The sequence below is a fragment of the Gouania willdenowi genome, chromosome 22 (assembly GCF_900634775.1).
Source record: "Gouania willdenowi chromosome 22, fGouWil2.1, whole genome shotgun sequence".
Taxonomy (NCBI): Eukaryota; Metazoa; Chordata; class Actinopteri; order Blenniiformes; family Gobiesocidae; genus Gouania; species Gouania willdenowi.
The window spans coordinates 27,694,423-27,721,715 of NC_041065.1; the positions used below are offsets into that span (position 1 = coordinate 27,694,423).

Here is a 27,293-nt window from a genome sequence, read left to right on the forward strand (position 1 = left end):
ATTACAAAAAATACAAAGAATTACAACATTGCAGGAAAATACAGTAAAAGACAAGAAAAACACAGAAAATACATTAAACACACAAAAAACTACAACACAAATTAGCAAATGGAAAACAGTAATACACAAAATGACACAGAATAACAAAAAACAAAAGTACACAAAAAGACAAAAATGACCCACAGTAATAACAAACAAGCAAAATGACAACAGAAATACACAAAAATTACTAATCATAACAAGCAAGATAAAAACAAAAATACACAGAATAACAGAAAAACACACAAAATTAGAATTACTATAAAAACTCATTGTTCTTTCCTGTGTTAAAGCTCAGATTAACAAAAATATTAAAATGACTCAAACGACAAAACACACTAAACGACAACGAAAATATGAAAATGACTCAAAATACACAAAACTAAATAATTATACCAAAAAAACGCTAAAATGACAACAGAAATGCACAAAACTACACCAAAAAAAATACAAAATACCCAAAATGACTCCAGAATCACACTACAATGGCAACAAAAAAACAATAATTCTACACAAAATGCACAAAAAGAAAACAGAAAGATGCAAAAAAATACACATAATGACTCCAAAAAAACATACATTACAGAAAAATACACCAAATAAATAAAATATATAAAAATCAGTAAAAACAACAAACATTTATCATCCACATCTCCCTTAGAATTAAAACAGGGAAATCGCACATGCTATTTTACTTTGCACCTGCAAATATACCCCTTTATAACAGTACTGAGTATGTTCACCTTTTCTCTGTTTTCTACTGAGCATCATTTCTGACTCCGGTGTGAGAACCAGAAGATGTTCCCAGGATTAAACTTAGTCCATATCACTGTAAAACATAAGATGGTAAGAAAAAACACAAGAAGTACAGACATTTAGAAAAAAAAATCAAGACTAACCACATGACTGGGAGTCAATTATATAACAATGGCCATGAAGCTAATTCAGTGAAGAAACACATGGGTTAACACAAGGAATGTAAACCATTGATAAATTCTTCCTTTTTCCTTTACTCAAATCTGGCAACCACTGACTAAGGCAAAGCACTCAAACACATTCTCGCACAGAGGTTGAAAGAAGTCATAAGCTCTGGAAAAAAAAAAAAACAACAACCTATTAATGAAGTGGATTCTTGCGACAACAAGCTAAACTCGCTTTCCCACAAGTGCATGTCAAATCATGGCGGCAACACTACTGCTTTATTATTTATAGCTCCAAAAATAGAGAAATTGGTCCTTTTTTTTTTTAAGTATCCAGATGCAGATGAAAGCTTTGATAGAAATTAAAATTAGGATGTAATATTTGCTTTAATCACAAAATGTGATTAAATAATGTTGATCCAAAAGGATAAAGAGAAAGTTAAAGCACAAACTGCTATAATCTGCTTACAAAACAAAGCACTAAAATTATGAAGTCGCAAAGGAAAAAAAAAAAGACAAATATTCATTAAATCATAATAAAAGCTTTTCGCGTGAACTTGCAAACATCTGGGGGTCTCAAATTTTGTGTTGTAAAGCTGTTGTCCACATTAGCTGGGTTTCCATTCCAAAATTTTTGCAAAATAAAAGCGATATTCGAACGTTTTTTTGGGCAGGTGCCTCGTAACCACATGTGAAATCTCATCCCGCGAGACTTCGCTGCAGGAAAACGGACACTCAGAACCTACTTATAACACTCCGTATTCCTTTGTTGTTTCACGTCTAATAATTTTAAAGTATAATGCTTAGAAATGTTTCAGTCTCCTCTCCTGTTTATGTGTAAAAAGTGTTTCCATGATACATTTCAATATCGAAAGGTCTGAAAAACCTCCTTATGAAAGCATAAAAACTTTTTAGCGATATTTGAGTGTTTCTTTCAAAATTCAGGCATTTCCATTACCAGTTTTTATTGCGCTGTTTAGATTTTGTGCATTTCCAAGGGTAATGGAAACACAGGTAGTGAAAGCTTTACGTAACGCAAGTGAGGTCATGACTCAGCAGATATAAATCTTGTAGCGTCACTTTCCTGCTGAGACTCCTGAGTCTACGTGCACTTTACCTACAAAGACTACAAATCCCCTTCCATTGTGGTCAGGAAGAGCCATAATTTAAGAAGACTAGAATCCCGTGACCATGTCCCAACTTACAATTACTGCAACCTCACACCAGTTACATCATTCAATGATGACTCGGGGAATTTTCTGTCCCTTTGGTTCAATGTGAAATCGATAATGAGAGCTGACAGTGTGACTCTTATTGAAACGTGTTAGTGAAAGTCGCTGCTGCTGTACAATCAACATCTTCATCATGTCAGCCCTCTGTCTCCTTGAGCTGCTGATTCTGGTCTTCATTCCCATTCAGGCAGTGCAGAGGATGGCAGCTGTCAGGCTAATGATTCATGAGCGTCCATAGCATCGGTGCATGCGGTGCACACCGGGTCCACTTAAGGGACTGAGGAGAAAACCTTGTTGGTGCCCTCCAGACTCTATATTCCAGGCTCAATTTGCTGTTTTCTGGCTGTTTTCCAGGGATCACAGACAAACGCTATGGGGAGAAACCAGTTCATTCCGCTTCATTCAGTAAGCTGGCACACATGAAAGAGGAAAAAGCAGCAGTGTACAGTTCGTCACCTTATTTATTATTCAGGACTGGGCATGAAAGCTGAATCAAGGGTGAACCAATGCCACCAGAACACTTTTTCCCTCAACAAAACCCAAATTTTTCTTCAATTTGGCAACATAGATAGGATTTTTTTTTGTTCTGTAAACCGAGCATAATGCTGACGTAGGTTTGATTGTGTTGAGTCAAGCTTTTCATGATCAGCTTATACAGTATTAGGCCTTTTAGTCATTTATATGATTATTTCTGCAGCTACAGAGATATTGATGGTGATTTTTCAACCATAAACACCCATCACACACTGCTGAGGAATATTTCAGTTTTTAAGCTAAAAGTTGATTTGAATCCCTGGTTTTAGGGTGTGATCTCGTCTTTTATTCCCCCTCTCAGGTTTGGCCGAATCTGACATTTGAACAACAGAAATAAATTGTGCATGTGCCTGGCCCACTGTGCAGAACTTATTCTAGTAAAAAAAAAACCAGATGAGCAACTTTTATCACAGCCAGGGCCACAAAAATAGGATTGTCAAAGTTCATCTCAGCATTTAAAATAATGACTGATCTCAGCATTCATATATACAGTAGACAACAAAGTTTTGTGTATTTTTGAAGTCCATTTGTATGATTTTGTTATTATTTTGTTTTTATGTTGTTTTGTGTGTTTCTGTTTTCATTTTGCACGTTTGAAGTCATTTTCTGTATTTCTATTGTCATTCTGTGTTTTTTTGCAGTCGATTTTGTGTATTTTTTGCAGTCGATTTTGTGTGTTTTTGTTCTCCAACATTTATGTTGTTTTGTGTGGTGTTTTTTGTGTGTCATTTTTGTTGTCTTTTGTATATTTTCTCTCATTATGAATGTTTCTGTCCTTGTTTTGTGCATTTTTGGCGTCAGGCTGTCTGTTTTTCTTTCTATTTGTGTATTTTTCATTTTGTGTATTTACTTTACCGCATGTAGCCAACAGCGCTGCCCATGTCTAAACAGATCTTCATGTTTATTTATTTTAATTAAATTTAATACTTAATATTCTGACCCAGTTTTGTTCGATTTTGTTTTAGATATTAAACAGCTTGTTGTTTTCTTTTACTTTACCCCTCCTGTAATAAAGTAAAACATATATTGACTATAGGATACATGAAGTGGATGAATTAATGTTTTAATCTATGTGGCAAACTTCAGACATATTCCATGAGACACATTTATTTGAGCTTTTAAGTTAGTTTATTTTCAGAGACCCACCTGAATGATATAAGAATATTTTGAGTTTCACCATTTTTCAGTTTTTGCACCTAGATGTCTCCCTTAAAAAGTAACTAAAACAGTGAAACATCCAGATAACTACTGTATAAGGAAGGCTGACTAAAGATAAACAAAGTCTATTACTTTTCAGCAAAGTAAAGGATGAAAACAAAAAAAACAACATACTGCTATTTGTTCAATAGTGACATTAAAAATTAATATTTAAAATGTGTTAAGAACAAGACACTAGAAGTTTTTACTAATAAAAGCAAAGGTTTAATGAGACGGAGCATCTCGGTTCCCTAATCCTGCAATAAATTTAAAAAGGCTCCCAGTCGCCTGATCTGTCTAAATCTGCAGTGGAGTCAGCGCTCTAAATCCTGATCACTGTCACTAAGTCAATGAACACACAGCTGGTGGGTAAGTAAGCAGCATATACTGTACAAGACGAAGCTGAACATGAGACCATGCTGGTCACTGTACTGCACTTTGCTGCTCCAATGACTTTATGCCTGAAATGTACTAAACCAACACTGCAAAGGCAGAGTAGCACTGCAAGGCCTGTCACACTCTGCAGTGTTCAGAGTATAGACCATCAGCTAGGATTCACACTGATGATATGAGACAATGCCGACACATATAAACTCATTAACTTCACGTGAGAGCTGAAAACGACAAATGATTTAACTATCAATTATTTGACGTTAATATTTCTGATTACTTAAAAATAGTTTGATCCATAGTACAAAAGCATTATATCCTATATCATAAGAAGTTTGATTTAACAGAATTAATCATAAACAAAGCAAACAAAGGGCGACATCCATTCACCACATGAGTCAGGCTGGGTGATATAGACCAAAACTCATATCTCAATATTTTTTCTTTAAATGGCGATATACACAATATTAATCTCAATATTTTTAACTCAATAAAGTCTGACCAGAAACACAATTCTGGGTTAAATTTGCTGATGAAAAATGTCACACAGGCTCATTTATTAACAAACAGCTGCACAATATGTGCCACTTTTGGCTTTTTCCCCTCTAAGGGACAGCATGTGTGAGTGAGTTCTATAGTGTGACTTGTTTAGGGGAAAGTCTGGGTTAGGACGCATGTAGAAATCCATGTAACTGTGCTTTTAATGATGTTCTGAGAAATAACGAAAGCAGCGACTCCTAAAAAAACAGTTTTAATACAAAATAAGCTAAGAAATATATATATTACAAATGTGGAACAATTGTAAAGAAGGACACTATTTGACTGTACTCTAAGAATAATATTAAATATTTGTATGATGTTATTTGTACCGTGTGATTGTATAAATAACAAGTTTGGATGAACTACGGCCGGGCCCACGGAACGTCTACGCGTCAAAAAGCATGTACCACGTTCCCGAGAAAAATTTATATATATATATACACATATATTAGGGTGTGAAAAAAAAAATCGATTTCACAATATATCGTGATTATTTGGGTGCCGATTTTAAATTGAATTTTTTTTTTTTTAAATCAATATTTTTGTGTTTTTGTGCAATATTTCAGTAACTACAATGCTTTCAATGTGCTGCAATGGTTACCTGATGCATTTGTTTTTTTAATGGCAGTGTGTAACACTGCATTTTATTTTTTTCAGTGAAAATGTGCAAAAACACTAATAATAAATAACAACTAGGATGTTTTGAAGCAAATAGTTTTGACTCAATTTGTCCTCTGATTGATTAATATCTTCTGATGAACATATACAGCAACTTGATTTTTCATCTCTACGTTTAATTTTGATATTAACTGGGTAGAATATTGCGATATATCGTGGTATATCACAATAATATCGTATCGTGACCAAGTATCGTGATACATATCGTATTGCAACATCCTTGCCAATACTAACCTCTAATATATATATAGTTCTTCAGATATCAGAAGCTGAAAATGGAAGAAAAATAAGGACGTGCGAAAATCAACACATACTGTACCCTCGTCACTAAATTGGCCATATTTTAAAAAGTATGCTTTCAACAACTGGTTAAAATTTCAGAATTTTTTGAGATCGAAGTGTGTGTGATGTCCTGAAAATATGTTGAAGTGACCCAATGACGTATCAAGTCCTAAAACCTTTGTGTTGTGATTCTACGTGAGGAGGACACATGGGTGATTAGAGGTAAATGGGTAGCATCAGGCATTCAGCGGTGAGAGCACCAATGGAAGATCAGAGCGTTTCTCTGATGGATGAGGTGTTTGAGGAGCTGAAGGTCAGCTTCTGTCAAAGTAATACAAGGATGGGGGGTGGGCAACGGGAACGCGTTTAGCCTCCTGATAGCTTTCTCTGGCATCATCAGTCCTTTCTGTGGCTTCTTTTCTGATTAATGACAGAATAAGGAGGCCATGACCACAAAAAAACAACAACTATAATCTCATCTTTGTTCAGTTATAAGCGTAAATTCAAACGCTGATTTTCTGAAGGACAAAAAACACTGGAACTTTGATCAACTTCTTCCAAAGCACAAAGCAACAACTATACAAATGTATTTTTTAGGTAATATCACGCATAACAAAACAAGTTTAAGTAATATTTATCTTTACTCTATGAAATAATTAGGGAAATGGAATTGACTGATTTGAAGGTCACATTATAAAAATTAATCTCAGCATATAAAATAATGACCGATCCAAGCATCATTATATACAGTAGACAGTAGTCCATTTGTGTGTTTTTGCACTGTATATATTTCTTTTTTTTGTGTTTTTTTAGGTCATTTTGTGTGTTATTGTTTTCATTTTGCAGTTTTGGAGTCATTTTTTTGTGTGTTTTCGGAGTCAATTTCTCTATTTCTGTTGTTATTTTGTGTTTTTTGCAGTCAATCTTGTGTGTTTTTGTTGTCCAATAGTAATGTTGTTTTGTGAGGTGATCTTTTTGTGTAATTTTTGTCATCTTTTATACATTTTCTCTCATTTTCGAAGGTTTTTTCTCTCATTTTGTGCATTTCTGGTGTCATTTTGTTCTGTCACTGTGCATTTTTCTGTCATTTTGTGTGTTTTCATCATTTACTTTGGGGGTCGGCAAAAAATGTGACAAATATGTGTATTAAAATTAGGCCGAGGGCCACATGGAGCCCATGTCGGATGTTAACAGACATGAGCTATGAAATAATTACAGATTTGATGACAGATAGAGGTCATTATGACACGGATGAGAGTACAACAGATGGAAGCAGCCTCTGTGGAACTCATTTGGTGCGCTACAATCTTGGAAAATATCAATAATTCTGCTTTAGTCGAGGGAAATTGCTGATTCAACACTTTTCTATCTCCAGGAGAACATAGTTCCATAGTTCAGTTAATGATGTGTTTATTGTGGATTTAAAACTACAACGGTATGTGATATTTGGCTCCCAACGCCAGTCCAGGACATGATTTCTTTGTGCTTTGATTTTGATTACTGCAAGAAATATTTTCCCCCCGAGCGCGTTTCCGTGTTACATGTTCTCCTGCTGACTGGCATAATAACACAGGCTTTAAAGTATCTCTGAGCTCGCTCCTCTGAGGCACAATTGGTGGTTTAAATCCAGCCGACTAATGCCCAACTGCGCACCCACATTCTGCTGTCATGATTTGGCAGAAAAGGCAGCGATGCGACAGCTCAGCACCTCAGAGCCAGCAGTCATTGAAGAGTGTAACAATGCTCTGTTATAAAGCCCAACCCTTTGGCCAAGAATGAACCACAAAAACGCCAGGACAGCAAACGCAGTTTCACACAAAAAAAAACAACAAACAGAGGAGTCGCATGCGGATGCGTGTGTGCGTGTGTGGTAATAAGCAGGTTCACAAAGGGATTTTATCTAAGCCTGGGCTAACGCTATGGTTACAAAGGTCCAGCCGCAGATTTTTGATAGGGTAGCAGATGCACTCAAAGTGCTGAGTAAGTTAATGCTGGTTCTGACAGAAATGCTTAGGAATACACAATACACTGTGGTATGCTAAACACAAGATTGCACAGTCACAAACCAGCTAGTGTCGATACGAGCCTATATACACAACAACAACAAAACAATAATACGGGAAATTAAATTAAACTGGAATATGGAGTCATGATAGAAGGCAGCTTAATTTGTCAAATCATCCTTTTGTTTATATCAGTGTTTCCTAAACTTTATTGCCCCATGTGTCACTTAGCCTTTTTTTCCTATCGCAATGTACTCCTTAGCTCATGTTATACATTATTTATTTGAGTCTGCAGGCTCGTCTAAACTCTTTCCTGTGCCTCGTCCAACTTTCACCTTGAATTTAGGCCTTTTTCATTTATTTATTGTTATAGTTGTGCCCCACATTATTATACCCCGCCACAAAATGTGGAAGAGGGATAAATGTTTGAGCTACGTCCGTCCGTTCGTCCGTGTTAAAGAGGACAGCTTTTCTCAGAAACTGTTTAAGACAGGACAACCAAATTTGGTGTGTGGCTTCAGGGTATCAATACCTTGATGGAGGTCGAAAATGAGAAGCGTGCAATTATTTTTTCCGGAGTTATTGCCCTTGCTCCGTTTTTTTTTTTTTTTTTTTTTACTCTGTTCGACGTATCTTCAAAGAAAGCTTTTCTTAAAGATAGTTAGTAATTTTATATTCTGATTTGATAATATTTTCTTATGCATACATCAAAGTCAGTTAGATTTAGGACATTTAGGAAAAGGTTGTGAGTTATAATGAGAATAAAAAAGTCTGTGTGCATGTAAAAAAAAAAAAAAAAAAATCTATAATGTTAAAAAAAATGTACTTCCTGAGAGGTGTTCAAGTACCTCAGTTTGGGAACTACTGGTTTATAACATATAAAGTAGTCTCGATCCGATATTCATATTGGAAATCGATCAGACATCAGCAAAAAAAAAAACCAAAAAAAAAACCAGTATGAGATAATATCGGCCTTCTAAAGTCTCTGATATAAAATATATATTGTTTGTTTTTTCTTGATTTATTGTCAATTGATAATGTTTTTCATGGTCGTCAATTTTTATGTTTAATGTTAAAATGCATGTAATCCACTGTTTAATAATAAATGGATCAGTTTTCCTCATACCTACTGTTGCTAATTATTGTCCTTTTGAATAATGGGTCAATAATGTGACAACATTTCTTTTAGGTAAAATTCTTTTTAAATGCATAAAAAGATAGCAAATACGTAGCAACTTAGTATATGCCCTCACTGATTTTTTTTATGTTACTTAGCCGTACTAAATTACTTCTGTAATTTATTCTCAAAATATGAAGTGCTGCAACTGTCTGGCCATGACTGTTGTTTAAAAAAAAAAAAACTTCAAAATGACTAAAATAATTCAAATGTATTTTCTGCCATATTATAGTCCTGCATAAGATTTCAAAGTATTTATATTTTTATTTTAACCATAATATTCATGCAAACCTTGGCCGATGATGCCCATTTTGTGAAATCCTTTTACGTCATTTACCCTTATATCACTTGATCAAGCTTTTTCCTATCATTCCACTCTACAAAATAACTAATAAAACAATACATGATTCATGATGCAATATCTGTATTGTATTGAGAGTGAAAAGGTTTTGCCGGGAAACCCCTAATATCATAGATGCATGTGCACGTAACACATGTAAAGGTGTAGAGCATTCAGTACATATAGGGACACTAATACACCTAATGATTGATGTTTTGCCAGAGGGCAACATTGTCCTGGGGCCAAATGACATTCTCTGGTTTTGACAAGTGATGTTATGTTAAAAACTCCTCAGCATTTGGTTTACTGCTTTGACAAAAGTATAGACATTTATATGTAAAATAATTTTCAACAAAGCTAAAAATAAATAAATAAATAAAAAGTCAGTTTTTCAATGCACTATAGGATTGTCTTTACTTTTCAAGCAACCATCAATAGAGTTTAAATCATTCACTCCATCAACAACAAGCAACCTCAAGTCAATATAAATGCTACACGGCAGGCGCAATCAATCATTTAAGTCAACAGGCTGTGGAAAATAACAGCCTAGTTTGTTTTTTGTTTTTGTTAATTATAGTGTTCGACTTATTTTTCACACCTGAAGTCAAAGATTTCACCAACGAGAAAGAACTTATTTGTTGTTGTAAGAAGTTTAACAATTCATTTGTTTCATAGATGATTATTTCTCAAATTCTGATCATTTAGCTTCACAAAAGATACCAAGTTGAATTACTGCTGAAGCTAAAACTATAAATTACTATTAGTTGTTAAAATAAATACTGTACCTAACTAGTGATAGACCGATACATCGGCCGACCGAGATTATCAACTGATTATTGCGTTTTTTATGTGTATCGGCATTGGCCGATGCGGGCTGCTTCGTTCGCCGATCCGCATTATTTACAGAGAGCAGAAATATTTTTTACTTGTTCTTGTTCTACATCACCTGTTTTTAATATTTATTAAATATTTTTACTTGTTCTTGTTCTACATCACCTGTTTTTAATATTTATTAAATATTTTTTACTTGTTCTTGTTCTACATCACCTGTTTTTAATATCTATTAAATATTTTTTTACTTGTTCTTGTCTTACATCACCTATTTTTAATATTGATTAAATATTTTTTACTTGTTCTTGTTCTACATCACCTGTTTTTAATATTTATTAAATATTTTTACTTGTTCTTGTTCTACATCACCTGTTTTTAATATTTATTAAATATTTTTTTACTTGTTCTTGTCTTACATCACCTATTTTTAATATTGATTAAATATTTTTTACTTGTTCTTGTTCTACATCACCTGTTTTTAATACTTATTAAATATTTTTTTACTTGTTCTTGTCTTACATCACCTATTTTTAATATTGATTAAATATTTTTTACTTGTTCTTGTTCTACATCACCTGTTTTTAATATTTATTAAATATTTTTTTACTTGTTCTTGTTCTACATCACCTGTTTTTAATACTTATTAAATATTTTTTTTACTTGTTCTTGTCTTACATCACCTATTTTTAATATTGATTAAATATTTTTTACTTGTTCTTGTTCTACATCACCTGTTTTTAATACTTATTAAATATTTTTACTTGTTCTTGTTCTACATCACCTGTTTTTAATACTTATTAAATATTTTTACTTGTTCTTGTTCTACATCACCTGTTTTTAATACTTATTAAATATTTTTACTTGTTCTTGTTCTACCTCACCTTTCGTAATTTCAATAAATGTTCCTTTTTTTCAAAATTGAGACTCGTACCATTTGTTATCATCATTGTGTAATTTTCATGATGGAAATTGAGGGAGCAAAAGTAGTATCGGCTCCAAATATCAGCTCAAGAAAATCGGCAGTCCGTATCGGTCATCGGCTAAGGCTGATGGGAAAAAAATCGGTATCGGCCCTAAAAAAATCCATATCGGTCTATCCTCATTCCTAACTGTTAACAATTTGTGTCAACTTAAGTAAGATCTTTTAACTAATATTCATGTATCTAACTACAGTCTTAATTCCAGCATGGTATTATTACCATTCGTGTAGATGTAAAATAAAAAGCTGCTGACACAGATTAAATATATTATTGACAGCATGAGCTGAGTGCAGCAGTAGTAGCATGTGTAAATCTGTTAAAGGTTGCTACCACTTAGAAAACATCTTCATGGAATTTTCTTTTTAAATGAATAGTTTGTTTGTTTTTTATCATTGCTTCTTTGTTTTCTACTAGGAAAATACTGGACGATGTGCCTGAAAAATGTATCACGATATAAGTGTTTCATATCAGTCGATATCAATAATTATTGATTTATTTTTTTTTCTTTTTCTTTTTTACTCATTCAAAATAAGGTCCAGAAGAAAAAAGGCCAAATTTAAATATTTTTATTTTAAACGTAATCTTTAAAAGAGGTCAACAAAACTATGGAAATAAACAAGAAAAAACACAATTTAAAAAAAACAATTGTTTAATGTAGAAATATGAACATGAAGTAAATGCTTAATTGAAAATATGAGTGAAATTATCAAATATTCTATCGCACATATTTTCTATTGATATTGATTACATCTCTATAAAATACAGAAACATGTTGAATGTACTAATAAATCTCGTCACTTATTTTTAAAAAACTGTACAAGAGAAATACACAGTGAATCAGTGTATAAAACCATTAAAAATCATGTACTTCTTTGTGAATAAATCTGATTAAATTAGCTGAAATGAGAGCAAATCATTGTAAATCCTATTGAACTAGGGAAATCAACAAATAGAATGTACCCAGTGCAAACTATCAAATAAAAAAATCCCACAAAAAGAAACAAGTTTATCTTTAAATAAATAGTAACTTAATTGGCCACTTTAAACTAAGTTTAAGTTTAATCGGTTAATCACTTAAACTTAGAAAATTGCTCCTACATGCATAGTTTTGTTGGTTTTTATCATTGCTTCTTTGTTTTTACACCAATGTATTATTTTAGGAGCACTGATAAAGATTTCAACGTGGGAAAATCAGAAAATGCATACATCCCAAATACAGAAAATTATGGAAATACATAAACAGATGTTGAATGTATAAATCTCGTCACTGTGGTCTATGTAAATATATATATATATATATATATATATATATATATATATATATATATATATATAATACACTGTGAATATGTGTATAAAACCTTTGTTAATCAAGTACTTCGTTGTGAATAAATCTGATGAAATAACAGTAAATCAATGTAAATCCGTTTGAACTAGTGAAAGTAGGTGCTAATCACTCTGATTCTAAGTGGATCAATGTTAAATCAATGTAAACCCGTTTAAATGAGTCATATTCAGTGTAAATCAGTGTGTGTCAGAGTGGTTCAGAGTGAATTTATTGTAAATCAGTGTAAAACAATACCACTGTTGGTCCAGATTGAAGCTTTAAAACCAAAGCATCAACATCAACAAAGGGAGTGTGTATAGGTCCAAACAGTGGAACATCAGCTAATGTTAGCAAATGTGTTGTGTTCACTGCTTTTCCATAACCTGAGCTGACACAACCTGTGGATAAACATTATTAACTTACCTTAGGCTTGTAGAGCCACTTTCTAAAGCGGTTCATGGTCCCGGAGCCACCGACCCTCCCGTCCCGCTCTCCGGTGAACCTGTGCAGCCTCTCGGTGTCGGCGGCCGCCTGCTAACGCTAAGCTACACCGCCTCCGGGCTCCACGAAGATCCGGGACTGAACGCACCGGTGTGGCCGGGGTTGTCCTAGCCGTCACAGCGCAGCTTCCCTCGGGTTTAAAACCATCCGTGACTGATGTCCATCTTCCCTGTGAGAGCTCCACGGCTGGCAGCCTGCCTCCCCCCGCCCGGTCTCTGTCCGAGTCCAGTGTGAGGAGACGTGCGGTCCGCTCCAACGTTACTGGATGACAGTCACGTTGACAACATTCACCTCCCACTTTCCCAGGAAGTGGTGCGTTCACGGACCGCAATATTACACCAACCGCCAACACAAAGGAATCACTTGTACATCATTACATGTTGTATAGGACAAAATATTTATACTTTCCTTCATTACCTACAATGAAAAAGATTCGTTTTAAAATGATGTATATCCAAGTGAATATTTTTTAAGGATTACGTTTAATTTGGACGATAACACCTGCATGTTTTGTCAAACGGACGTCGAAACTCAAGAATTATTATTATTTTTTTCCTGTACTGTGATGAAGAGGGATTGGAAAATAGTTCGTGATTGGCTGCTCACAAAAAATGTGATACCAGAGTTTGATTATAATTTTTTTAATTTTGTTTTTATTTTGAAGGACAATGATTTGGAAAATTACACGCTTTTAAAATTGATCTTAAAAATGTATTGAAGTCATTGAAAACATTACAAAACAAAAGCGCTACACCACTGTCGAAAGTTCTAATGTTGTTTATTTTGCTACTTGGATATGTGGATATATTTCATTATTGATGCCTGACTGATTTCTTTTTTTTTTTTTTTGAAAGATCTACACTGGTGTGATGTTTGTATATGAATCTTAAAATACTTCTTTCTCAATAAAGCATAAAAAATTAATTGACCTAACCTTCTTCTAACGAAATTGAATAAATTGTTAATAAATAATTGTTTTAAATCAAACGTAAGGTCTGTAGGCCGAATCTTGGTCATTCGAGGGTTCCAGTTTGGGCCATGGGCTACTGGATAAGAGATAATAAACCTTAGCTACATTCCACAATCAATCTTTTTTTGTTGCACTATTAATAATATTTATCTAATAACCCATATATCCTTAAAAATGCTTCCTAAGACTTTACAGAAAATGCAAATCTGAGAGAAAAAAAAACAAAGTTCAAAGTTTAATGCAAAACCTAATTCAAATATTTGTGTGATATTTATTTGTTTAAAAATTGCTTGATTCCACATGATAAAATTTGGACAACAGTACGATATTTGCTGATATCACAAAATCTGCCATTTTCCCAGGAAGTGTATTATTATTAAATAAAAATAAAAAAAATTCAATTTTTTAAAAAAATCAATTAAATTAAAAAATGAGTGCGAGCGATTTTTTTGATTGACTTTTTTTTTTTTTTTTTTTTGATTGAATAACACAAATCTACTTCCGTATCAACCTTTCCACAAAATTATATTTCGAAAAATAAAATGAATAAATAGTACTTGTTCAGTTTGATTGTTCGAAGTATAATTTTCCGACAACACTTGAAGGCAGCGCGTGGCATACCAACGTCACAAAAACACACGTCATATTAATTGTTATGGCTGCCAACAAAGGATCAGGTTCTCAAACTATTAATCCTAATAGATTAAAAAAAAACTTGCTGACAAAAACGCTAAACAGCTTAGTGTTACAAACATTTATCATAGACGGTAGGTCTTGTTTTACGACTCATTAAAACGTCATTCCACACACGTTCTGTTTACGAGTTCTGTTGCTAGGCAACGGTATAACTAGTCCGGGGTGAAAATTCGATTCGAGAGCTCCGGGCATTTTTGTACTAGAATTGTGTTTTTCTCTTTCAATCATTGCGCATTTAGATCGAAATCACGTTTTTTTTTTTTTTTTTAATTAAACTCTGCAGAAAAATATTTCGTCTTGAGTTAAAATGACTTCAAACTATGGGTCACTTGTAAAGGAAGCCATTGCTCTGCTTCATAAATTTAAACCTGAAAGGCATTGTTTGGACGACTTCATAGAAAATGCTGGGAGGAATCTGCAGGTAAGTAAATACACATATTTCATTATTTAATAACTTTAAAAGAATTGGCCTAGTGATGCCAATTTTTAAATCAATTATGAATCTATTTATTTATTTGATAGGGGTGGAGCACATTATTGAACATCCATCTAAACAGCCATAGACTTAAATATGCTGAATTATAGAAATAATTCTTATTTGCATTCCCTGTAGGCAGGTTACAAAACAACATAGAAGTAACACAAAGTGTTTGACATTAAATCACATTAAAAGCACACTAGAAAGCTGTGTGCAAACAAGTTAAAAGTTAATAAGATAATTTTTACCAGACTTCTAGATATTTCATGTGGTTAAAAAATGTGTTCACACTGCATTTAGCTTTGGTTCTGATACCAAATAGAGATGAAGTTTCCTAAGAAGATTTTAGTATTAACATTTTAGATTTAATACTATTTGATACATTTGTTTGTTTATTTAATTCTAATACGTTTTTTACATTTTACAATACAGTGTACTTTTCTGCATGGCAGACCCAGCCTATACGCAGACTAAGTGGCTAATTAGGGCCACCTGACCACTAGAGGGGCCTCCAACCTGGCAACCCCACTTGCATGTTACTGGTACTGCTGTGCATTGCATCAAAACTGGAATCGCCTACTACTCTTAAACATGTTCATAAATGATTCCTTGCCTCTTTAGCACCTAAAGAATATCTGTAATATTACTTGAATATCTGTAAAAGTCACGTTTTTTATTAGCTCTGTCTGCTAGCATAGCATCTCTTCTTCACTACTAGAAAAGCTGCATGCCAACCGATCACTGGTTTACCAGCGCCCTCTGCTGGTCGAAACAAATATCTGCTTTAAACAGTACACTGACTTAAAAAGAATATCTATTATGAAATAACTAATAGCTTTCACGTTTTTCATGTTGTAGGCTTGTCAATCACTAAAGATTCAGAGTTTCCTGGTTTTACCCCTTGGCCATATTTGCACTTTTATGTTAATTTGTTTTTACTTTTAAACGTGACCAGCAATGGCTTGTTTTAAGATTCACTAGGATTTCACTTAAATGAAAACAATTGAAAACCGATTTCAAGATTGTGCCTTTTTGTAAGACTCGACGTTTAAGTATAGTTAATAAATGGTTTATCATAACACATAATAGTCATAATTTCAAAATTCCTGTCAACTTTGAAAAAAAAACTTTACAAAAACACAATGGGCCGCCGGTGGGCTTTTCTACCTGCTTCTCTATACTGCTCTTTGTGCGACAAGGTCTGATGAAATGAATGAATGAATGAAAAAACGCTACACAAATAATATAATTATGATTTTTAAAAGCCTTTTTTCTTTGTTGCAGACTTTGTCTTCCCCACAGAGGAACTTTGTTCTTGACATTGTTTCTGGATGTATTGAGCACAAAAAGTTGTTGGATGTAGTAATAAAGGAATTCTATGAGCAGCATGGCCAAAATCTTTTCAGAAGTGAAAGCAGCCAGTTTGAAAGTGAGTAAACCATTCAATTAAGCCCAATTTATACTGCCAGTGTCAGCCTGTGTTTTACATATGGACTATATACTCATTTAAGCCTCTTGTTGTTCTTCAGTTGTTTGCTATCTGGCCACATTTGCTCTTGATGACCTCGGGCTTCAATGTTTCAGCAGCATTGTTAAATCTCTGCATTTGAAGAAGATGTTAACAGTAAGAAACAAAAACATGGACTCAGAATTATACGTTTTTCCTATTAAAGCCGCTGTTCTCTTAAGCAGGGGTTCTCAACCTTGGTCAAGACCCCATTTGGGGTCGCGAGACACTGGGAGGGGGAGTCGCAAGATACAAATTTTGCTTATTTTTACCCTTTTACCCTTGCTATATTTTAACCTATTTTCAGCACCTGTTCTTGCCATATTTTTGCTCCTTTTAATGCATTTTTGCTTCATTACTCCCATTTCTGCCATCAAATTTCAATTCTTTTTCTGCAAAATGTTTTTCACCTTCTAGACATTTTTGGCACTTATCTCATTTCACCACTTTTCCTACCTGTCGCGTATATTGAGTCTTGACCCATTATTGTCACTTTCAACCTCTTTTTACCATATGTCATGCTTATTTTTGCCAATTTAACCACATTCACGATTTGTTGTGCCCATTGTTTGCCAGTTTTAGCTAATTTTTCCTACTTTTTAAATCACCCCAACATTTTTTTTAACACTAACTAATTGTTTCTACTTGTTCCACCCGAATTTGCAACTTTTAAGCAATTTCTGTGGTTTTAAAAATCCCATTTCACCACCTTTTCCACTATTTTTGGTCACTTTCAATCCATTAATTATATCTGATTAAGACAAAAATGTACATCTTTAAGATGACTAAACACTATGGCAAACATAATAATAAACTTCCTGGATAACAATGGATATTATTCAGATGAATAAATAAATGTGGTTATCACAGATCGATAGATCAATGGACAATCAATTTGCTGACTTTATGGATGGGCCCCAAAAAGCTCTCCCCTTTATTCCTCCTTATAGATGGCCCTGTCTCCAACTTCAGGTACATTGGGGGTCCCCGGTCTCTGGAACCTTTATTTTGGGGGTCGCTGGCTGAAAAGGTTGAAAACCACTGCTCTAAAGTAGCGTATTTGCTTTAACAAGCATGTTTTTTTGGTGTTATTTTGTTTTTTATTTTGCAGTTCCTTAGTTTTTTCCTCTCAAACCTCAATTGGATACAAGATGAGTGGAGCAATATCTATGATGCTGAATTTGTGGTGGAGCAGTGGATTGACCCTTTGGTCAGGTAAGGAAAGATATGTCAATATCTGCTATTAATGACAAATGTAAATATCAAATTAAATCTTCTTACAAACACAAGTGTTTTAAACCACTGCTGTACATTTTAGTGACTGCTTTGATTCGTTAGAAACTTAATGTCAAGCAAATTAAACAAACTTGGGTAACACTTTACTTGAAGTTTTATACATAAGGCTGACATTACTCTGCCATTATCTGTCATTTGAATGAATAAGGTGTCATGAATGTTGTCGTTAAGTGTTGTTTGCTAAATTATGACACCTTTGGAGCTATGTTGGCATATTTTGGGTTAAGTGGAGAGATCTAGTGGGGTTAGGGGTTGGGGTAACGAACGACACTTAATGACAGCCTTGTCATGCATCATGTCATAATAATGACAGCGTATTATAAGCCTCACGTATGAACTTAGAAAAGTGTTACTCAAACATGTTGGCCAGAACTGCTTGTGCCAATAAAAAAGCATCCATGTCCATTTGTCCTTTAGATGGCGCCCTGAAATCAATATTCTCTTGGACCAGATTGCTGAGAAAATACATCAAGGAAGTTGCCTGAAAAAACTTCCAATCCAAACCACAGTGCCTAAGGAGTTCAGCCTAGCCAAACCCAAACCTCGTCGGCCTCCCTCTCCTGAGGTCATCCCCAAGCATATCAAGAGCAAACGGGTCAGTTTCAATCACAACAGCTCATTCTCTGACATTAAGGTTTGTTGTAATTCATGAGAGTTATATATGTTTTGAAGGTACCGGAGAGCACTTATGTGCCTCCAAAGGTAACACAGAAAATGGAGGAGGTCAAACAAAGGAACCGTCAACAAGCAGAGGTAGAGTTTGCTGCACTAATCAAAAATCAATGACATCTCTCCGTCATTAAAAGATGGATCAAAGGCTGTAAACCATCGTCTGATACTGCAACACTTGCTCTAAATGTAGAATCCCATAGCAGCTTATTATTACAGGGGATTTCCTTCTTTTAGCAACCTTCTAATGCTTTCTGTTTTTGATGAATGTTCTTAAAATGACATTATTTCTGTTTTCTCACAAAGGAACTACTGTTTGATGCCAATGTGCAACAGTTCAGATGTGCTAATCCACATAAATCTGAACACAGTAAAGTAAGTTTCTTTTTTTTCATTTCCAGAGCACACATACATATACAGTATACTTATTTGTGTTGTTTTTTTGAATATATATATGGGTCAACAATGTATGAGGATTTTAACGCATGACATTTCATAAAATGGGTATCATCAGGCAAGTTCTGCATGATGAATAGGAATATAATATTATTAAAACTGGGCAGAAAATTAATTTAAATACATTTAGAATAATTTTAAAGATTTTTTCAAAACAGGAGTCATGGCCAGACACATGATATTTTGACACTTTGAATAACAGAATAAATTACAAAAGTAAGTAACAATAAAAAAAAATCCCCAAAAAGTCAAAGTTGGTGCTTATATATTAAATTATGACATATTTGTTATCTTTTTCTGGATTTAAACCTTTTTTAACTAAAACAAATGCAGTTGGATAAAATATTTAGGTGTCACGTTATTGACCAATAAATGTTAATGCTTACACATCAGTATTAGCCACTATTTTAAAATTGAGTGTATGGGAAGAAAAGGAGTCCACCTAAACTTTACACCTTTATTTTCCTCTGTAGCGAGTGAAGGCCCAGATTGAGGAAGAAAACAATTCAAAGCTGAAGTTTAATTCCTTTCAATCCTCTGGATGTCCTGACATTAAAAAGGTAAGTTTGACCTGTACCATTTTTTTAACTAGAATAATTTACAGAATGTTGATGGTTGGCGTTGCCTTTGTGTTTGAGTGTATCTGTTTTTTCATGGGTTTCCCCCCTTCACAAACCCAAAGACGATTATTGCATATTATAGGATAAATTAAAGCCTCTAAAGCAGGGGTTCTCAACTGGTCTCACCCAGGGACCCACATTTTGCCATGCTCATTAAATAGCGAGTGACCCACTTTTTTTCTCAGAATTCAACCAACCAAATTTATTTTTTCAAAAATAGCTGTTGAAAAAACACAATTTTTAAAAATATTTTAATAAATCTATATATTTTCCTGTGCTACGTGCATTTCACAGCATGCCTGTCAAAATAAAAGACAAGTCCAACATGAGAGACATTAAGTATTTATTTTTGACCAGCAGTCCGTGACCCACCCAGTACAGCTCCGCGACCCACTTCTGGGTCCCAAACCACCAGTTGAGAATCACTGCTCTAAAGCAGGGGCGTGAGTATATGATCAGGGTATGAACAACAGATGGACGAATAATTAAAGGTCCACACAAATGCAAAAATCGGGTCATGTTAACAGCAAATTATTCTCCATTAAGCATTGGTGTGATTCGGTTGTTGGTCGAGTGCTGTAGATAATCACACCAGTGCTGATATTCAGCACAACACCACAACAGTTCTAGAAGCACATTTTATTAGTCAACAGTATGATTTGTTTATTTAATCATTTATTTGGCTCCGCCTAAACTGAAAGTTGCACTATATTGCACTCTAACCGTAAAACAGTCAACTCTTCCCTATCCCTTCCATTTTCCTACCCTGATTCCCTCCTCCCTGTTCCCTTCCCCCTCACCTCGGTGTAACACTGCTCTCTCTTTTAATACTCTTCCTTTAGTAAAGTTTTTCTTACCCTGCCTTAGGGAGGGCTGGTGATGGTTGCAATGATGCAATAAAATAAATGTATTTATTTAACTCATTCACTGCCAGCCGTTTTCAGAAAAGCTACCCCCTCATTGCCAGCCATTTTAGAAACTGATTTTTAAAGACCCAGAGAATATTTTGGACTTTGACCATCTAAAATCTGAAACCAGATCCTGAAGGAATAGACTCTTCTTTCACTAGATTTTTTTTGTTTGTTTCCAGTTTGTTTAATTCCAAAATCAGCAGTTATAGGTAGTTTCACACAAAATACCAGTTTCTCAGCAAAAAGTTGAGAAAACAGCCTTTTTCTGAAAAATCCTGTCAGTGACATAGAAACTAAGAAACTCCTTCTATAAAACTACAAAAACAACACAGAGATTGTGGGCTTTTGATGGCAAAATTATTATTATTTTGCTATGCTCGAGTGTGAACTGCTGTGAGCTGCTGGTAGCTTCACAATCTTCCCTCTATAGCACCATTTTCTGGCTGATATTCATGTGAGAGCTCCGTCACACTGTCTCCTAGCAACCCCCGTAGAAAAACACAATTGACGTATATTTACGTCAATGGCAGCTAGCGTTTGGATTTGAAATTACATATTTTTACATCAACGGCAGTGAGTGAGTTTGCAATAATAAAACATCCAATCCAATCCAATCCACTTTATTTATATAGCACATTTAAACAACAAAACGTTTCCAAAGTGCTGAACATGCGACCACAACAATAAAACCAAAACAATACAAATGAGCTCTGCCACTAAATGAGTATAAAACAATAAATAAAAATAAAACAGTTTAAAAGAATAAATATAAATAAAAACATATTAAAAACTATAAATAAGAATAAAACTCAAAAACATAAAATAAAAGACACAGAGGACCACACAACTTACGCGGTGCTAAAAGCCAGAGAATAAAAGTGAGTTTTGAGACGAGATTTAAAACACTCCACGGTGGGGGCCGTACGGATGTGGAGGGGCAGAGCGTTCCACAGCTTAGGGCCGACAACGGAAAACGCTCTGTCCCCTTTAGTTTTACGGTTCGCCTTCGGAACCACGAGCTGGAGCTGGCCCGCAGACCTCAAAGCGCGCGGGGGTCGGTAAATTTGGATGAGGTCTGTGATATACTGCGGGGCCAGTCCATTCCAAGCTTTAAAAACAAACAATAAAATTTTAAAATCAATTCTAAATTTAACAGGGAGCCAATGCAAAGAAGCAAGGATTGGGGTGATGTGTTCACGCTTTTTGGTCCCTGTTAAAAGTCGTGCCGCTGCGTTCTGGACTAACTGCAAGCGGTAAAGAGCCTTTTGGCTGATGCCCGAGTAAAGTGCGTTGCAGTAGTCCAGACGGCTTGAAATAAAAGCGTGCACGACTTGTTCAAAAAGATTAAACATACATTGCTGTTGCAAAAAGATCACACTACATGTTGACCTTTGACATCATGTGCAGACCAGATAAAAAATAAAATAAAATAAAAATTTGGGGGAATTTTTTACAATTTCAATTGTAGATCAAAGTGCTTCACAGAACTTTGCTAACGTGATTGACAAAAATTAAAAATTATGTTTTTTAAAAAAAGTTTTAGAGACTTGCACACAGCACACAAGTAATTTAATAAAATATTTTTTTTTTAAAATTATTGTCAACGTGATTGACAAAAATTAAAAATTATGTTTTTTAAAAAAACATAATTTTTAAAAAAAGTTTTAGAGACTTGCACACAGCACACAAGTAATTTAATAAAATAATTTTTTTTAAAAAGACAAGAAAGAGTCAGAACTAAAAACAAATCAGATAAGGGAACAATTTTGAAAATACAAAACTAAGAAGAATTATAAAAATCATATAGCACTACATAAAATGTCCAATCATATAACTCAATACTTGCTCTGGACTAACGTGTGTTTTTTAATAATTTTTTTCTCAACCCCAGACCTGTCACATCAAGCTCAACAAGGCTGCTATACGTAGGAAGGAGGCCCACTTTGTCCGTCAACTAGACGAGGAGCTGCAAAGGTACAGCAAAGCACCCACTCAACACTCTTTGTCTATGTCTAACAAGCTGACCATTATGTGTTTATCTGAAATGGTTAGTAATGTACGAAGCCCCAGACATGACATGGTGAGAAAAAAAAATGAATTGGTGGCCACGAATCAGGATGAAACAGTTAGTATGACTTGTTGCTGTAGAAACTGCAGAGGCAAAGTAGGTTGCTGAGCTGCCCTCGTCGATACCGTGTTGATTTTATTAATGTTGTAAACCGTTAAAAGTGTTACTAAGTGTGTAGGTCTGTATGTACAGATACGTCAGATGCATAACACCAGACTTTTGTCTGTTGTAAACAGGAAATGACGTGTTTTTGTAAAAAAACAAAACACTTTAAGTTGCTTCAACGGGGTGACGGTGCCACCCTCCACCAAGGTAATTGGCAGTGTAACTGCTATGGCGTCACATTAGATAAGTGCTTACGTGACAGTTGGTTGTGCAAGAGTGTCTATACTCAGGTGTATAGCAGGGGTGTGCCATCTAAGGGACCTAACGATTCAATTCAATTTGATTTCGATTCAGGGTGCTCCGATTCGATTAATCAACAATTGTTACGATATTAACAATAATCAGTATAAATCTCACAAGAAACTAAACATTTTTCTGTGCACAATCAAAGTGGCTTTAAAAACACCAACAACATCAGCTCTCATAACACTTGTGGAATTTGAGTTTTTAAATAAAAGGTGGATGGGTAAAAGAACAATGAATTATGAAATAATGCGAGGGACTGTAAATACAGAGACAAATGTGCAGCTACTGATCATTGTTACTGTCTTCACGTTTAAATGATTGTATAAGAAAAGGAGCTGGTCAACATGCTTCTAATTCAGTTTGCTCCTTTCAAGACAGGTCGGGTGGTTGGCCGACATCTCTGCCGACCTCTTGCGCCAACTGTCACGAGTGAGCTATCGCGATCGCCTCCTTCACCTGGTCCGTTCCTTCAGGTGTCCGGGCGGCATCCGCGACTTTTTCTTTTCATTCCGCGAGCAGCGGTCGTGTTTCTGTCATTTGGTTATTATTAAAGATAATCGATTTTTGAACATTTATGAATCGTTATCAAATCATCATGTGTCAAATCGCGATTATTCTAATAATCGATGTATTGGCACACTTCTAGTGTATGGTCTGTATGTGTGGGTGACGTCATCCCTCTGTCTCCGTGCGCGTCACTGTCAGTGCCTGTGTGCATGTGTCCCTGCTGGTCTTTCAATCCTCCGCGATTGAAAAATGTGTAAGATACAATAAAAACAGGGTTGACAACAAGCAAAAACACGTTAATTCCTGTTCACAACATTAGCAGTATTAAGTCTTCACATTTCTTTTTGTTTTTACGACACAGAAAAGAGAAGCTGCAAGGTGGACACGGTCCTTCGTCTTTTCTGCAGTGGCAGAAGGAGATAATCCAGAAGGACCTTCTTGAAAAGCGTTCTCAAGATGAGCGTCGACGTTTCGATGCCCAGATCAGGAACAAGCGGGTCGGTGTATTACGCCTGCAAATAGCTGGACAAAACCAGAAGACTGCACAGCAACAGAAGGAAGAGGTAGTGAAATATCATTATGAAGAGAGAGCTTGTGTTTGAAATGAAGAGGTGCCAAAATATGTTTCGGCAATGTTTGTTTCTTTTTTTGTTTTTCTAGACTGCACAGCTAATGAAAAAATATGCAGAGAAACGCTTGCAGGACGAAAAAACAGTGAGAGATTTGGTCCAGCAAATCGCGGAAGGTCACAATAATTCCAAAGCAGCTAAAGAAAAGTTAAAGAAACTAAAGCAAAGCATCGGTATGGTTGCCACTTAACATAATATAAATGGAAATGTGATTTATTATTTTTAAATCTCATTGTTTTATAACAATTTCTTCCCAGTCAGAGAAGTTGCAGAACAAAACCAGGAGCTTCTGAGACAAGCGCTCGAGAAGGCAGAAGCAGAGCTGAGTCGAAAGTTTGAAATCATCCAAGAAATTCACAGCATTGAAACTCTTCCTCGTGTCAAAGTCAAGCATTTTGATGAGGCAGAGGTGAGTAGAAGTTTAATTTTTTTGTTTTAGTTTGGTCTGTTCTTGTTTGGGGATGAATTGTGCAAATTTGTCAACAAGCATGAAATTTGGCACACAAATAGTTTTTGACCTGCTGAATTTAAATCTGCTGGGAGATGGAGCCATTTCTCAATGAAGCCGCTATAGTGGACAATTCAAAATGGCGGCCACCCAAAAACAGATTTTTCTGTTACTAGCCAACCAAAAGTCATATAAGTGAAATTAAAAATACTTCTCTAAGGTTTTGGACTGAGGGATTCTAAATATGACAGTAACCTTGACTGGCATTGCCATATTGGAAAATCGTGATCGTAAATGTTCAATGTTAAATATTCACAGGCGACCATATAGGATTTTCCAATATGGCAATCTAGTGGTTGGGTTAGCGCTAGCAGCGATTCAATTGTTTGTAAACAGAGACAAAGAAAGAAAGAAAGAAAAAAATACGAGTGGTGGGACTAAATTAAAGAAATGTAACTAATTGCATTGCATAACAATATTTGACACAAGAAGCAACAATTTTCTATTTTAAATGGATTTTGGTATGACTGGATCAATGTAAACAATAAATGAGGTCAAACAACAAAATAGTGTTTATGATTTTCATCACTGAGTTGTAACACAATGTACAATACTGTTCATAAACTGTCCAAAACCTTAGACAAGTGTATTTTATTTTAATTCTGTGACTTTTGGTTGGCGAGTAGTAACAGAAAAACCTGTTTTTGAGTGGCCGCCATTTTTGAACTGTGCAATATGGCGACCCCATTAAAAATTGGCTCTGGTGGGGTGGTGTGTAGCTCAGTGGGTTGAGCGCCCGCCCCATGTATGGAGGCTGTAGTTCCTCATCTGCAGCGGGTCAAGGTTCGATTCCCGGCCTGGGACCCTTTCCTGCGTGTCATTCCCTGCTCTCTCTGACCCCTTTCCTGTCAAGCAACTGTCATATAAAGGCCACTAGAGCCCAAAAAATCCTTTAAAAAAAAAAAAAAAAATTTGGCTCTGGTGTGCCAAATTTCATGCTTGTTGACACATTTTTACGACCCTTCCTTAAAATCTCCCTAACAGTCCAGACTATTTTGCACTTTTGTGAATGTGTTTATCATAGCTTTTTCTTTGCACTATGTCAGACTGCAGGCCACAGGTTCCTGGATGAGATGTCTGTGATGGAGCTTAAGGAGCGCCTTGCCCATCTAAAGAAAGCTCGGCAAAAAGAAGAGGAGGATAAACGAAAGCGAATCCTGGAGGAAAAGCGGAAAGAGAAGCAGCGAGAGCAAGAGGTGCTGGACCAAATGGCCTTACAAGAGACCATCTTCGCACAAGCTCGTGTAGCGGCCAGGTAAGCAAAAAATTAATGTCTCGGATTTTATCATCATTAGGTGGGATAATATAAACAAACATGTACTGTATGATGTTCTTAGAAATGCCAAAAGAAAGGAGTTGAAAGAACAAGAGGATTACATTAACCAGCTAGTGGCTCAGGATGAGACAATCGTGGCTATGAAGAAGAAGTTGCAGGAGGCAACCGAAGAGCTTCAAAGATCTAAGGAAAATGAAAGGAAAAAGGTGCAGCAGCCTAGAACAAGCAATCGAGTGAGTCTGATGTCCCCAAAATCATCTAACAGATCTCCATTTTTGTGCTGTGAAACAAAGTTTTTACTCTTGTTCTACAGCAGGCTGAGAAAAAGTAATGCTAAGGTGGAAAGCTGTGATTAACTGGAGAAGAGCCTCACATTCTACATCCAGGACCCATTGTTTCTGAGGGGAGATGCCAGTAAAAGAAACAAAAACAATAACCAATTAAAGAGCATTTCATTTCGTAGTAATTTTGAGTGCTGTGGGAGTATTTTCTGTTTTGCTTGTCTTTTACTGTATTTTCTGTGTTAGTGGTTTGAGTTAATTACTTTAAATCAGTTATTTAATGTTATAAATCGTATTAGTTAATCTATTTCAGAGGTGCACAACTTCCATCACAGTGGGGGCTACAAAAATATGTTTGTTTGATCAAAGGGCCACATTATCACCATTCATGTCAGCATTTAGAAAAATGAACAATCTGAGCATAAACACAGGAAAAAGTAAAGAACAAAGAGTTTTTAAAGTAAGTTTGTGTGTTTTTCTGTTATTTTGTGTATGTTTGTTGTTGTCTTGCTTGTTATTGGCATTTTGTGTATTTCTGTTGGTTTTTTGTGTATTTTTCTGTAAAATTTATGTTTTTTGGACTCATATTGTGTATTTATGAGGTTGCCGAGGTGGTTAAAAAGCTCCTCGGTGGCAGGGCTCCGGGGGTGGATGAGATCCGCCCGGAGTTCCTCAAGGCCCTGGATGTTGTGGGGCTGTCATGGCTGACACGACTCTGCAACATCGCGTGAACATCGGGGGCAGTGCCTCTGGATTGGCAGACCGGGGTGGTGGTCCCCCTTTTTAAGAAGGGGGACCGGAGGGTGTGTTCCAACTATAGAGGGATCACACTCCTCAGCCTCCCCGGTAAGGTATATTCAGGAGTACTGGAGAGGAGGGTCCGCCGGATAGTTGAACTTCGGATTCAGGAGGAGCAATGTGGTTTTTGTCCTGGCCGTGGAACTGTGGACCAGCTCTACACCCTCAGCAGGGTCCTTGAGGGGTCATGGGAATTTGCCCAACCAGTCCACATGTGTTTTGTGGACCTGGAAAAGGCATT

General features: G+C 35.5%; 2 protein-coding genes across 8 annotated transcripts in view; one reads left to right on the plus strand and one right to left on the minus strand.

Annotated features, from left to right (window-relative positions):
• Positions 1-13,262, minus strand: part of zfyve28 (zinc finger, FYVE domain containing 28) — a 33,627-nt gene extending 20,365 nt beyond the window's left edge. For 3 of the 4 annotated variants that reach the window (XM_028438553.1, XM_028438552.1, XM_028438551.1), the window contains exon 1: positions 12,894-13,262. In XM_028438553.1, the coding sequence (XP_028294354.1) occupies positions 12,894-12,929 (36 nt within the window). In that variant the 5' untranslated portion in view covers positions 12,930-13,262. Of the gene's footprint in view, positions 1-782; positions 869-12,893 lie in introns of those variants that run through there. The other variant, XM_028438554.1, reaches the window with a different exon arrangement.
• Positions 13,263-14,668: 1,406 nt separating this feature from the next.
• On the plus strand, positions 14,669-26,430 carry cfap99 (cilia and flagella associated protein 99). 4 transcript variants are annotated; one of them, XM_028438827.1, is made up of 15 exons: positions 14,671-15,058; positions 16,400-16,544; positions 16,645-16,739; positions 17,734-17,837; positions 18,336-18,513; positions 18,591-18,671; positions 18,894-18,962; positions 19,517-19,603; positions 22,466-22,548; positions 23,922-24,123; positions 24,221-24,362; positions 24,447-24,598; positions 25,744-25,952; positions 26,035-26,206; positions 26,290-26,430. In XM_028438827.1, the coding sequence occupies exons 1-15, from the start codon at positions 14,945-14,947 to the stop codon at positions 26,302-26,304; spliced, it is 1,848 nt and encodes a 615-aa protein (XP_028294628.1). In that variant the 5' UTR covers positions 14,671-14,944; the 3' UTR covers positions 26,305-26,430. The 4 variants fall into 4 exon arrangements, with proteins under 4 accessions (XP_028294626.1, XP_028294628.1, XP_028294627.1 ...); XM_028438826.1 differs by having other exon boundaries at positions 14,672-15,058; positions 26,287-26,430; XM_028438825.1 differs by having other exon boundaries at positions 14,669-15,058; positions 26,035-26,421.
• The last annotated feature ends 863 nt before the right edge of the window (positions 26,431-27,293 follow it).

What these genes read in the sequence shown, in the direction of transcription:
- cfap99 (XM_028438825.1), top strand. Translation starts at nt 14,945, where the DNA reads ATGACTTCAAACTATGGGTCACTTGTAAAGGAAGCCATTGCTCTGCTT. An exon ending in TGAAAGCAGCCAGTTTGAAA is followed by an intron (nt 16,545 to 16,644) that starts GTGAGTAAACCA and finishes GTTGTTCTTCAG; the next exon opens with TTGTTTGCTATCTGGCCACA. An exon ending in GATGTCCTGACATTAAAAAG is followed by an intron (nt 19,604 to 22,465) that starts GTAAGTTTGACC and finishes TCTCAACCCCAG; the next exon opens with ACCTGTCACATCAAGCTCAA.